This window comes from Octodon degus, unplaced genomic scaffold (genome assembly GCF_000260255.1).
Source record: "Octodon degus isolate 3935 unplaced genomic scaffold, OctDeg1.0 scaffold00046, whole genome shotgun sequence".
Classification (NCBI taxonomy): Eukaryota; Metazoa; Chordata; class Mammalia; order Rodentia; family Octodontidae; genus Octodon; species Octodon degus.
In genome coordinates this window covers 12363758-12378053 of record NW_004524622.1, presented here as the reverse complement: position 1 = coordinate 12378053, position 14296 = coordinate 12363758, and the positions used below count along the sequence as shown (strand labels likewise).

General features: G+C 43.0%; 2 protein-coding genes across 2 annotated transcripts; one reads left to right on the top strand and one right to left on the bottom strand.

The window, feature by feature from the left end:
* The first annotated feature begins 2711 nt into the window (after positions 1 to 2711).
* LOC101567344 (interferon-induced protein with tetratricopeptide repeats 5) lies at positions 2712 to 10142 on the top strand. Its single transcript, XM_012514931.2, is given in 16 exon segments — positions 2712 to 2791; positions 3552 to 3655; positions 4014 to 4466; positions 8540 to 8579; positions 8581 to 8625; positions 8627 to 8694; positions 8697 to 9034; positions 9263 to 9293; positions 9296 to 9334; positions 9337 to 9468; positions 9471 to 9605; positions 9608 to 9770; positions 9772 to 9834; positions 9836 to 9866; positions 9868 to 9952; positions 9955 to 10142. Coding segments are annotated over 16 exon segments (1995 nt in total).
* A 195-nt stretch (positions 10143 to 10337) lies between these two features.
* Positions 10338 to 13022, bottom strand: LOC101570252 (cleavage stimulation factor subunit 3-like). The gene is given in 2 exon segments (XM_012514946.2): positions 10338 to 12692; positions 12815 to 13022. Coding segments are annotated over 2 exon segments (1998 nt in total). The 5' UTR covers positions 12944 to 13022; the 3' UTR covers positions 10338 to 10823.
* Between the last annotated feature and the right edge of the window lie 1274 nt (positions 13023 to 14296).

Genomic DNA, 14296 nt, shown 5'->3' with positions numbered 1-14296 from the left:
TTAATGAATAGAATGATTTGTTCTAGTGGTGTTTGTAAATAGTATATCAAGTCCGCATCTTGTACAGCAATTAACCACTAAGAAGAATGTGTGCAGTATGTTAGTTATTGAAACTGTCCTAGCGATTTGATTTGAAACTGTCTCATTGCTATTTGTTTTTCAATAAAATTATGGAAAAAAAAAAGAATTCCATTAGGTCAGAGTTCTGAAGGCTGAAGGTCCAATGACGCTGGCAAGGACCTGTCAAAACCCTGGCAGCACCGGGTCACAGTGGACAGCGTCACACAGATGCCCAAGCCAGGGAGCGATTGCATGGCAAGGCAGCAAACTGGAGAGCAGGGACAGACAGGCTTGCCACCACTAGACTTCATCTCTCAAACACCACACCACTTCTTAACACTACTATACCAAGGACCAAACTTCAGATGCCTGAAACTCAGGGAACACACTCAAACCTTACCTAGAGCATCCCCTATCATCCTGTGGCCTCAGATGGGGTCTTGTTCCCAGCCAGAACAAATGTGATAACAGCTACTTTCACTTGGAAGTTCCTTGCTGAAGGGATAATACTTCTTTCATGCGGCCCTTAAAATCTACTTTTGGCTTGAGAGATAGTTCGGTGTCATAAGTGCCTGCCTTGCAAGTGTAGCGACCTGGATTCGATCCCCAACAACACATGCCACGCTTGCCCTGGAATCGCAGGCACGCTGTGGGGGCCATGAAACAGGGCATGGTAACCCATGCCTGTAATCCTAGCACTGGGGAAGCTAAGACAGGAAAATCACTATAGAGTTCAAACTGCATAGGGAGATCCTGTATCAACAAACAAAAGCAAAAACAAAACAAAACAAAAATCTACTCTCCACGAAGCTCACTTTCTCCTAAATTTCAGTACATCCCCACCTTCTCCGGATCTGTTTTCATTTGTTGTTCTCCTGTCTGAAGTCACCCTCGCATCTCTCGCAGGCTATGTTGTGCTGATTAATTTTTCAATTAGAAATATACAATGAGCAGTAGTTCTCAACCAGAGCGGGGCAGCGGTTGCAAGAGGACAGGTTTTGCCTGTCAGAGGGTTCTGGCAATGCCAAGAGTGGGTTTTCAGATGTCACACTTGTGGGTTAATAGTGACACCTGGTGGATATAAACAAGGATGCTGCTTAAATGTCCTACAACAAAAAATTAGGCAGCCCAAAATGTCAATACAGCCATGGTGAGAAATTCACACTTGTATCATTTCTTGGAAGAATTATTGACAGTGAGTGATTATTTTGTTTATTTGTTTTGTTTTATTGTTTTGGTGTCAGGTATTGAACTTAGGGCCTTGCCAGACAAGCACTGTGCTGCTGAGCTATAATTTTGAGTGATTATTCTGAAGGACTATTTTGAGGAATATTTACCTACCTTGTTTTGGTTTCCCATGCAGGTTTCATGTTGGTTGTCATATTTCACGTTTTCTTCCCCTTTCGTCCAGTTATTGTGTCTAACATCTTAATGAAATGCATTCAAAAGATAATAAAACTAACTCTCTCAAAAGTGTATCTAGTCCTATCTGTTAGAAAATGATATTCAAATCCTTTCTATCAAGATATTCAATGCTCACTTAATAGTCAGGTGTTTGTTTCTTCTCAATCCTGAAAGTGTATATTCCTTGGGAATTTTTTAACAGATAGGTGGTTTTTATTAATTAAAATTCTTAAACTGTAAGAGTAGATAACCAAGATTTTTTCCTCTTCATTTTTAAAGCTTCTTCCTTAATTACAATTCACTTAAACTTCAAAAAACAAAGACTACATATTAACCAAAATGCAAATAAGGGGAAAAAAGGGAAAAAGTACAGACACAGAAGAGAAAAAAGTATTGATGTACTAGAAAATTTTGCAAACTTTAGACTGCTGTTAAATTTTGCTGCATTCTTCATCAGAAGGAAATTCTGGGTTTATTTTTCAATGTCAAATAAATCTTTCAATACCTCTTCTAAAATGTGTTTTCCCACTTTAGATAAACACTGGGTAACCTACAGGCCCACCACGCACACTGCCGCTCTACCCTCCGGCCAGACCATCTGTGCTTGCTGAGCATGCCCCCACCTTGGGGTCTTTGCTGCCTTGGGGTAGTGGCTCCAGTCTTTGGAGTGCCCGTGACCCCTCAGCCCCTGGTGTTTTGGCTCTTGAATGTTACACCGTTGGAGGCTTCTAGCCACCCCACCAACTCCTCAGCAGCAGAGGTCTGAAGCCCCTTTGTTGGCTACCTGGAGCTTTTCCAGCAGCTTCTGCCACCTCTTTGGGGTGCTTTGCAGGTCAGCATTAAATGACCCAGTCCATAGTACCAGTCTCTGCTGGTGATTTCTGGACTTCTTCAGGGCTGACAGCACCTGGTGTTGCCATTTCTGTTTAAGTGGCTGGCTGTATTCACACTACCCAGGAGAACAATCTGCAGGAGGAATGCTTTCTGGGCACCTGTGCTGTAGCGTATGGGGTCCTTATACCAGAGGAAGCCCTCATCAACTAAACAGAGGAATGTAAGGAAGCTCCCTTCACAGAGCAGGAGTAGGCTGCACATAAGCAGTCTTGTATATGGGATGGAACTTGGTTGTTGTTTTTTTGTTTGTTTGTTTGTTTTTTTGTTTTTTTTTTTAACCTGGAATCAAACTCAGGACCTTATGCTTGCTAGGCAGGTGCTTGTGCCACTGAGATATAACCCGAAACCTTATGATGGAGGTTTTTAAGGACTTTCATAGTAATGGCCCACTAGGTTCAGCAGGAGTGATTGCAGGCCAGAGTCACCTGGGAAGGTCTGTGTTCCAAGCCTGTTGTCAGGAAAGCAAATATCTCCCAGAGCTTTGGCAGGATGACTAAGTTTGACTAACAAGTAGCTTCTTGATTGACAGCGCCCATGTTTCTGGGGAAAGGGAAGCAGAACCAAGACTGCTTCTGCTTCCCTGGGGTCTCCAGGAAAGCCAGCCACACTGACTGTGGCCTGTTGCAATGTGGGAACTCCAGGGACGTCCCCAGTCCCCAGTCCTCCCAATCTTTGCAATATCAGGAGTGGTCTCCCTGCCCCTCCTCAGAGAAGTGGCCCAGCAAAGGGGAGGGCATTGCAGCCACAGTCCCTGAAAAAGGCTCCTGACAGCCAGGCCTGGGTAGCAGGGGCCAAGGTGACCAAAGATCTGGACAAAGGGGTGAGATACAAAGGAAAATCCGGCCCAACTCTTCCTTTTCCTTTGCTCAACTGCATGTCTCAGTAAAATCCTCCCTCACCACCATATTTGTAATTCACCCCACAACTCCAACCTGCCTATGCCTTTTCTCCAGAGCACCACCTGATATCTATTACATTTGACTCATTAACTTTCTCTCCTCACACTATAAATTAATTCCACAAAGGAAAGGGCCCTGTCTGCATTATACGGCATGTTGTTATACTGACAATATTTTTAACAAATTTTGGCTCTTAGCAGTTCTTCAAAAACATTCTGTTCAGTGTGTAAATGAGTAAATGAGTTCAGAGAGCACAAAAACGCTTCATATGGGGACTTTGTCGTTTTCTCCTAGGTTTCCTACACCATTACGGCCACTTCCTCACGAAAATCCGGACCTTGTTAAGCACAGCACCGTGGGCAACCACTTTAAAGCGACAAAAAGAAAACAGCACAGGTGTACGACGCTGCGGTGTTACTGCTGAATCCAAAGAGTGGAGTGGAAGAGGGCCTTGCGTTTCCCTTCAGGATGTCAAAAGCTGGAAAGAGCATCGCGGCTAATATTCCCACAAAAAGAGTGCAGAGTGGAGCACAGAGGTGCAAACCTCTAGCGCTAGCGCTCTGGGAAGCTGAGCCATGAGGATTCCAAGTTTGAGTCCAGCTTGGCAGCTTGACGACACGTCAAGAACTTGTTTCAAAAATAAAGAAAAGTGTGCGGACTACAGCTCAGTGTGAAGCTGGATTCAATTTCCGGTATCACACGAACAGATTACTTGATCAGTCAATCAATCTCCTGTCTTACTTGTTTAATCCAAAGCGCCACCCCAGCAGCCCTATTCCGTGAGGCAGGACCAGAGCCCAGCTCAAGGGGCAGCGGCCGCCCAGGAGCCTGCGTTGCACAGAGGCCGCCCAGGGCTCCCGCCCTCTTGCTCCCGGACCCGCGCGCCGAATTTCGAATTCGGGCTCAGCGCTCTTTGCTCCCTCAGCTCGCTTTGCACACAGGCGGCGGTGCAGCCGCTGAGCTTGGGGGTCGGGCCCGCCCCTTCCAGAGACCCCAGCTGTGCTTTGGAGGCTGCGCAGGGCGCGCGGTGGAGCCAACGTCTGCGCCCCTGGCGGGCGTCTGTGCGCACGCCCGGCTCACGTCAGTCTCCATCTGGTGCGGAGCCCGGCCGCTCCCGGTGCTCCGGAGGCGCGGGAACCCTGGGCTCATCGCCCGCGCCCCTTCCCAGGCCTCTACTGACTGCCATTCTCTCCTTGGCAGCCACAGGAGGTTTCGCCTTCTCCTGGCTTCACATTTGTCTCCATTGCCATTTTGTATTTCTGATTCCTGGCACCAAGTTCTGATTCACACGTTGTTCTTAGCAAAAGAACAAAATTAACTAATAATACATGTTGCCTTTTCAGATGTCATCGCCGCTCTTTTTAACTTCCCAGAGACAATTAGAAATTCAGTAAAACTTGAGCAGACCAACTTCACGTGATACCTAATTGTGCGTAACTCCCAGAGTCAAGCACCTGGGACCTGACTGGATCTTTGGATCTCACTGCTGCAGTCCCAGAGCCTGAGCTGGCCTCCTCCTCCACACACAGGGCCAGTAGAGAGCAGGGAGCAAAGGCCCATGAGGCCAGGGGCGAGCAGGCACCCATCTGGGGAAGCAGCGGTCAGCAAAGGCCAGTCCTACCTAGATTCCTAGTCTGGGCCGTGGCAATCCAAGATAGAGATTCAGAATCCAAACAGAGTCCAACTCAGGACATAAACCAAGATGGACAGGGCTGCTGAACCAGGAGAAATGTGTGGAGCCCTTCTCTGGCAGAATGGGACTGGCAGGAGTTCCCTCATGTGGAATTTGTGTGGTTTTCATGGTAGGCCTATAAATAATGGTAGCAGATAGTCTATGCTGGATTTATCCATTCAACTAATGTTTCTGATATGTACCTGACATACAGAGGTGAAAAAACAGAATCAGAACAAGGTCATTGTGTGTGTGTGTGTGTGTGTGTGTGTGTGTCTGTGTGTTTAGTACAGGGTCCACAGGGTCTCACTGTGTAGATTGGACTCAATTTGATCTGCCTGTGTTCAGTCTCCCAGGATCTGGGATTTACAGGTGCGTGCCACCACGCCCATTCTCAATCTCCCTCTCAGCGCAGGGCGGGCGCGGTGCCGGCACTACACACTGGCGATGCAACCCCGGCCTATGTGTCTGCCTAAGCAGGCACTTCAATCCACTGAGCTATTTGACTGGTCGGAGGTCATTCTTTTCTTGGGGTTTATATTTTAATGGAGGAAATAGACAACAGTAGGTAAGTACTATAATCCAGAAAGTGATAAGAACTCTAAGGAAAATAAAACAGTACAGTATAATGGAATTAGAAAGTAAACCAAATTCAAGGTGGCTAACTAGGTAGGGAATGTTTGACCTTAGTTACTGGAGAGCCAGTTATGCAAGAATTCACAGCAGAACACTTTTGGGAGAATAAGAACAGGTGAGGGCTGGTGAGATAACTCAGCGGTCTAAACTGCCTGCTTAGGCAAGCTTAGGCAAGCACACAGGAAGCGCAGTTACATCCCTGGCACCACGTGCTGCACCAGCTCTGCCCCCAGGGTGGGCTCAGCCAGCTGCAAAAACAAACACACACACACACACACACACACACACACACACACACACTCTATCTATCTATCTATCTATCTATCTATGAAAAAGCCCCTAGACTTCATACACTAGAGCCAGGAGCCAGGTCAGTGTGCCTTAGTCTCAGAGAATGAGCAGGAAAATAGCAGGACAGAGTGGACAGGTAGACAAAGCTAGGGCACTTGAGGCACATAGCAAGGGCAGAATTTATATCTAAAGTGTCAGAAGGCCATTGGGAGATTAACCACTGGGTTTATTTAAGCAGGAGAGTTATACAATCTGGCTATGTTTTTAGAAGTTTACTGGTGCTGTGTGGAAATCAGATCATACAGAGCAGGCATGGGAGCAGAGAGCCCACATTTCTGCAAGGCTTACATGGAAGATAGTGGTTTACACTAGGAAAATAATTCTCCTCCAGCTATGGTTGTGCTTCTCTGCTGCAGTCAGAGTAAAGTTTCTTGAAAGAGTGGTCTGCACTCTCCGTGTTAGATTCTTTCTCAGGCAGGCTCTCCCCCACAGTTTAGAAAGATGGCTAGGAACAAATGCAAGCTTATATTTTACCAGCTTAATATGTTTTAGAGGTAAGACAGATAGATCTGCAAGGTTCCATTTCAATGAAGTTAGACTTTATTTAGACTATCTCAATAGGGTTCCTTCCCACAGAACTGGGAGAGAGTTGTGCTGCTTCCTGCCAGACTGGATGAGCTGAGAGTGGAGTGAGAAGTGATGCTGATGACGAAAATCACAAGATGGGAGCTGGGGTTTCTGCTGTCTACAACTGACAAGTACAAGGCAGAGATGTCCTCAGCACTGGAGTATAGACCCCTCCCAAGTCACCTCCATGGCACTTACTGGGAGCACTGTGTTGTAATTGGCTGTTTCCTTTTAATGCTATAAGTTTCATATAATCTTTCCTTATAAGTTCTCTTTTCCATCTTGCATGATGGCAGGTGAAAAAACTGAGAAGCCAGATACTAAAGAGAAGAAACCCAAAGCCCAGAAGGCTTCTGCCAGTTGCACTGATAAAAAGGGTAAAATGAAGGTCAAAAAAAGTCCAAGAAGGGAAAGCCCCAACTGCAGCCAAAATCCTGTCCTGGTTAGAGGAATTGGTAGAAACTCCTGATCTGCTACATATTCCAGAAAGGCTTTGTGCAAGAGAATACACAGCTGCTAAATCAAAGGCTGAGAAGAAAAAGGTGGAAGTTCTTGTTACGATCACAAATCTAGTCAGAGGGGACAAGAATGGATGTAAATGGGAGGTTAAACTTCCAAAAATGCCTAGATACTACCCTACTGAAGATGTGCCCCAAAAGTTCTTGATCCATGGCAAGAAACCCTTCAGTCAGCATGTGAGGAAACTCTGAGCTAGCATCACTCCCGACACCATCTTGGTCATCCTCACCAGGCATCCCAGAGTCAAGAGAGTGATCTTCCTGAAGCAGCTGGCCAGTGGCTTGCTACTTGTGGCTAGGCCTCTTAGTCTTAATCGTGTTCCTCTAGGAAGAACACACCAGAAATTTGTCATTGTCACCTCTGCAAAAATTGGTATCAGCAAAGTAAAAATCCCCCAAACACCTCACTGATGCTTACTTCAAGAAGAAGAAGCTGTGGAAACCAAGGAACCAGGAGGGCGAGATGTTCAACACCAAGAAAGAGAGACACCAGATTTCAGAGCAGCACAAGGTGGATCAGAAAGCAGTGGATTCACAGATTTTTAGCAAAAATCAAAGCTGTTCCTCAGCTCCAGGGCTACCTGTGATCCATTTTTGCTCTCACAAATTGAATTTATCCTCATAAATTAGTGTTTTAAATTTCTTACTAAGAACCTAATTAAATAACTGATACATTAAAAAAAAAATCTTTCCTTCTAAATTATGTATAAGCAACCCTGTATCTTATTCACAGTTGTGTTGCTAGAGTTACTGCAATATTGTATGAAAAGTCTCTCAGGAGTGAAAACATATATCCTATTCCTGCCTTTCCCCTCATCATCCTGGGTTCAGAAACAACATTGCTAGGGGGCTTTGCACAGACAACTGTGTCTTTTACAACAGGTGTTGCACAGATATTTCTGGAAAACAATGAGTTAGTACTAAGTATCAACCTTTATTGTTGCCCATGGTCTCTTCAGGTAACAGGAAGCCTCGGGAAGCTTCCCTTTCCCTTTCTCCACCTTTACTTCAATCTCTGTTGCTCTCCTCTCTCAAACTCACATGCTTTCCTGTGGTTGGCACACCGATTCCTGTCTATTTCTGTGCTTTTTGTCCCCGTGGAAGTGTTTGTGTGTTGTCTTTCTTCCTTTTTTCTGCAAAAACAATACATTTAGTTGGCTTCTCTAACCCCTCCAGTGCACATCCTTTTCTTTCATGTTTTTCCTTCATTTCTCAAAGTACAGAAATGGAATTTTTACACTAATTATTGAATGTATCTTTACTTATTATTCCTAACTTTCATGGCTTAATGACTGCAAAAAGGAAATAGGAAGCCTATTACACAGAGCCCTCCTTTCTTTCTAGAACTGATTTGGCAAAAATTAATGAGAATTTAAATCAAATATTTCAGGGCTATAATTGTTTATAAAGGAATCTCTAGAATAAAGTCATGGGAGTGTAGTTCTTTAAGATCAAAGACGAAATCCTATTGGTTGACATGCAAAGAATGGTATTTAAGGTTTGAAAAGTAGTTTCTATTTCTTCAAATATTAAAAAAGATTTTAAGTTTTACAGTGAAATTCCTAAGGACACCTTGAAGTCTGTTGTTCAAGTTAGAATGTCCTTTAAAGCAGAATTTACTCCAGAAACACTGATCTGTTTGATATTAAAGATACAACTGAGTAACAGCTTGAATTTCTTACCACAAAACCCAGGTTCACTCTTTATTAGCCTATGTGAAGCATTTGAAAAGCCAACATGAAGATGCTCTGAAGTGCTTGGAACTAGCACAAGAAATAATCCAGAGGGTGCACTCAGACAAGAAGGAAGTTCAAAGTCAAGTCACTTGGGGAAATTACACCTGGGCATTTTATCACAGGGACCAGCTTTAAGAAGCTCAGATCTACATAGACAAGGTAGGACATGTCTGTGAGCAATGGGCTGGACCTTCTAACTACAAGTTGGAGCATTCTGAGACTGGCTGAGAGAAAGGATAGGCACTCTTGAAATTTGGAAGAAATTATTACCAAAAGTTAAAGCAGTTTTTTAAAAAAGTTATTTGTTTATTTGGTAAAGGGTCTCACTATGCAGCTTGAACTAGTAACGAAACTCCTGTGTCAGTCTCCCCAGTTCTGGGATTATAGGTATATGCCACCATGCCCAGGGTTCTGGGGCTGGCACAGCATGCAGTACTGGGGATCAAACCCAGGTCCTTGCACTTGCTAGGCAGGCACTTAGACCACTGAGCTATCTCCCCAGCCTATTAAAGCAGCTCTGAGAAGGCTCTGGAAATAGAACCTGACAACCCAGATTTTGCTTCAGTTCTGCCATCAAAGTATCTTGGTTGGATGATTCCACAGAGAAGGATCTGTGAAGATCTCTTTGGGTGCTCTGAGGAAGGCTGTTACTCCCAGCCCAGGTGACACCTACATTAAGGTTTTACAGGCACAGAAGCTTCAAGATGCACATGCAGAAGCTAAAGGGGAAAAATAAGTGAAGAAATCCTAGATCAGATATCATCCCAGCCCTATGTACCTCATCATGCAATCAAGTTCTATGGGAAAAAAAAAAATCCCTGGAGAAAAGCTCTTGAACTTCTACAAAAGGCTTTGGAGGTAACACCAACCTTTTCTTTCTGTATCACTAGATGAGACTTTGTTGCAGGGCACAAATGATCCCAATCAAGAAGGCGACACACAGCAGACCTAAAGGAAACGCTAAAGTGAAGGTTGACTGTGTCGATATGGACCTCACCAGCGTGCATGCAGAGCAAGAGCAGCATCCCGGGGCTGGACATTTTCCAGAAAGCCCCTCATCTGGAGAACGTAATGGATGATTAAAAGCATCATGTCCATTCACTATGGACGCTTTCAGGAATTTCGTGATTAAACCATAACATACTGCCATCCACCACTATTCTGAGGCTTTAAGGATCAAAGGCAGGTCATCTGGGAAGGTAACTAAGAAGTGCTCAGAAAAAGACTGGCTACAAGGGACTTGACCCAATGCTTTGACGTGCAGAGTTTGAGTGCCCTGGGATTTGTTCAGGAGCTGGAGGGAGGAAAGAGGCGAGGTACTGAGCACTGCGGAAAAGCTGCAAAGGTGCAACCTGAAAGTGCGGAATTCCTTATTACTCTCTGTGCCCTTCAACTTTCTGTCTAAATCCAAACTCTAGGAAATTAGTTCTGTTCTTTGCTCATTTGGGGTTTTCATATTTTTATTAATTAAATCCATGGAGCCTGTATGTCTTGAATAGTTATTGTATATCAAATCTTAGGCTAATAGTTGTATATATTATGGTAATTGTTTTGCTGTTTTTTCTCTTCTTTTTAGTGAAAATATTTTTTTTTTTGTTTTTGAGATCCTTTTATTTTTTAAAGGACTGTTTTAAAATTTTAAACTACAAAACAGACTCCATACACTCTGCCATAAATAAAAACAAACGATAAGGCAGGACTCTACATAAGCAAACTGAGAACAACTGTTTTTCAGAAAATGTGATAAAATGCTTTACAATCATAAGCCATCCAGTTTTTAAAATAAAACTGTGGAAAACTCACAAATCTTCAAGCGGCACAGACAACACACCCTTGAAGAGGGGACAAAAGGTGGTTCTGCCGTTCTGTACTGTTCTCATAGTGTGGAAACCCTAATCCTGCGTAGAGCATAGGTCTGTTCCATATTCTAAAATTCTCACAGGTTTTTTCAAGAACCATATGATAGAGGCACCAATGACGATACAGCTTTGCTTCCAAGACCCTTGTAACAAAGCGCTGTCTCTTAAACATACGACTTCGGAGGCAAAAGCGGGTCCTGCTCGTTTCCCGGGCGCGGGGGCCGGCCTCACCGGATCCGCTTCTGTTGCCGCGCTCTGTAGATGTCATGCGCCGGGGGCACCACGGCGCCCTTCTCCTCGTCCTCGTTGGGCCTCTTGACGGCCTTGGCTAGCACCGCGTTGCTCTCCACCGGGCCGTTGCCCTCCACGGCCAGCTCGGGGGCGCCCCCAGTGATGATCCGCACAGCCTCCTCCACAGTGTTGGGTATCTTGCATCTTCGGAAAATTTCCATCAGTTTATCCACTTGGACAAAAGGACCCTGGAAACAGATAGGCGGAGGGAGAAGTTTCATCAGAACCACAGCTGCGGGCGGCACGGGAAACACTCCACCAGGGACAGGGTGCAGGCCGGGTGGTGCTAAGTGCCGTGGCTGGAATGGAATCATCTGCTGGGTGTCTGGTTTAGGGTACTCTGGTTTTCTCTCCACTTCATCTTTCAGAACAGGCACTATAGAAGGAGCTACCACTGGATCTGGAATTATAGCTGCTAACTTAGCCCGGGAGACATCCTTGTAACCCAGCGCTTTTAGTTCACTTGCAGAACAAGGGTACAGATCCATGAACTTGTATCTGTCTACCAGTAAAGCCGTTTCTTTGCCTTCATACTCTTCTTTGAATGCTGTAAACCGTCTTTTCTCCACTTTAAGTATACTAGCTAGATCACCAATATTACTTTCAAAAGCTAAAAATCGGGCCCATATTTCCCCGGACTTCTCGGGAGGAAGGCTTCCAGATGTTAGAACTCGTTCAAATAAAACTCGTGTATTATTGTCCTCATTGAGGTGAGAGAGATAGTCAATATAGGCCAGGACATACTCTGGAATGTCTCCGTATTTCTTCAGTCCCAGTTCAAAAATCTTAAAGGCAACAGATTTGTCCAAGGTGGGGTCGATGTCCTCGATGGCCAGAAGTCTGTTATATATGCTGTGAACCTTCTTGTACTTCATGCGACTCTCTTCATAATCTGCATATGCAAAATAAAGAAGCATATTCTTCTTCAATAAAGTGCTTATGGCTCTTTCATATATATTAGCAGCTTCATCACTAAATAATTTGGCATTATTCATATCTCCCTTCTCTGCAAGCAGCTTACTTGACTGCTCCAGGTACTGGGCAGCTTCATACCAAATATCAGGATGATGACCCAGCACAAGCAGGCACTGTTCATAAGCAAACATAACTCTTTTTGTTATAAGGGTCTGGTCCTCTGTGCGAAGAGGGTTGCTCTTTTCCCACTGTATATATTTTTTCCACATGTCTACTTGCTGAGCTTCTTGAGGAGTATTCTGAGGAGGCACTGAAGGGGCATTGCGATCCAAACCTTTCATTACTGTCTCATATTCCTTTGCTACACGCCTAGCATTCATGTAGTCTCTACTCCGATCTTCAATCATTTTCTTAGCTAAGTGAATGTTGATACCCTCTTCATATTTGTTATAGTCTCTCCATAGCTGTTCAGTGTTGATCATGGGATTAACACAGCCTCGCTGATAAACTCTTCGGACAGCTGTTATTCTCTGGTTTTCTGCATAAGATCCAACTGCTTCCACGCCTTTTAAGAAGTTGATATAATCCACCCAAATCTGATAGGACATAATTTCCATTCCGATTTTATCCAGTGCAAAGTCATAAGCTTGAGCCATTTTCTCTTTGTAACTTGGTAGTTTACCCTTGGTTTCTCAGACATACGAAAGATAACACTTCCATAAATCAATGTGCAAAACCTTCATAAGGCATCTCTGAAATAGCTTTTCAACTTTGTCATAATTTTTAGCTTTAATCTCTGCTTCAATGTATAGTTTCCAGAATCTGCCAGAACTGGGGAACTGGGCAACAAGGCGCTCGTAAGTCTTCCGTGCTTTGTCTATAGGTTGATTCTAAAATTGAAAACCAATAAACAGCATTTACAATGTTAGGATTATGAAAATATCATTTACTGCAGAACCAAGTAGTGTGATTGGACCCATAGAGAAGGAAATGTAATCCTATATCACTAAACCTGTGCCTCTCGAATGAGAATGCTCCAAGCATCAAGGTCATATGGATTCTCTTCTAATTTCTTTTCAGCTTTCTTCACCTTCTCTGGGACATATTCAGCTGCCTGCTCTGTGGCTGCGTCGCCTGACATGGCCTCACAGGACTATAACGTGCGCAGTAGCCGGCGTCGGGAAGCAACCGCCGCCGCCCACTCAGCTATGAATTAAAATGGCTGCCTAGTGAAAATATTATAATCCATTGAGAAACCTCCACAATCTAGTTGTTGCAATTTTTAAATTACAACTGACTCTATACCCTTTATCTGTCTTGGCTATTTACAATTAGTTTTCTAGTTAAATCTGGTCAAATTTCCCAAATTATCCATAATATGATATAATTCTACATAAAAATGACTTAAACTCTTAACTATAGCTTGCAAAGGATTAGAATGTTCCAGTTACAGCTGCTTTGACTTTAACAAGTATAGTTAACTGTCAACCTGATAAGTTACGTAAAAAATCGTCTTTGTTAGGAAAAAAATAATAGTGAAAAGTCATCTCTAGAGGAAAAAGTAGGACAGGAGAAAGAAAATTTTTTTTTCAAATTCTAAATGACGCAGAATTTAAACAATCCTCCAGAGCTCTTCCATTGTGTTTATTAAGAAGTTCAAAATTATGACAAAAATGAATAATGGACAATATTAATCTTGTTTTACAATTTTTTAACTAGAAAAATTAACCAACACTGACCTTAGAGGAAATCAGTCATATTCTTTCCAGTTAAAATTGCTGTGTTTTTTTATGAAAATCATTGAGTAAAAAGTAGATTAAGAGTTTAACAGAATGCATAAATAGGTAAAATTGGACTTCCTAAACTGTATCATCAGATTACCAAGATTTTCATGTATTAGCGATAGTTTGACGAGGTGGAGTTCTCTTACTTCTACTTTCTGACCTTTGGGTAACTTTTATTTTTACAAAGTGACTTCTGTGAAGTTTTTTCTTCTGTCCAAAGTTTTCATATTGTTATGTTTTCCTGTAGATGCTCAAGGAATAGTTAAGTTCTGTTTTTAATTCAGAGTTAGTGTCTGTCATGAGGGATCTTTTTTCTTTTTTGAAAAAAAAATGTGCTAAAGTGAATAAAAGAACAAAAAAAAGATACATAATTTAAAAACAAGAGAATAGGAAATTAACAGTGGTTATTATATTGCATATTGCTATCATCAAAGTAGTTGCTCAGATCATTTTTGAGGACTCCTATTCTGAAGAACTCATTATTTTATTTTTATTTTTTTAATTTTTTTTTCTTTTTTTGTTTTCCTTTTTTTCATAATTTTATTGATAAACAAACAGCAATGACACAGTTTCAAATCAAATCGCTAGGACAGTTTCAATAATTAACACACTACATACATTCTTCTTAGTGGTTAATTGCTGTACAAGATGCGGACATGATATCCTATTTACAAACACCATTAGAACAAATCACTCTATTCATTAAGAGA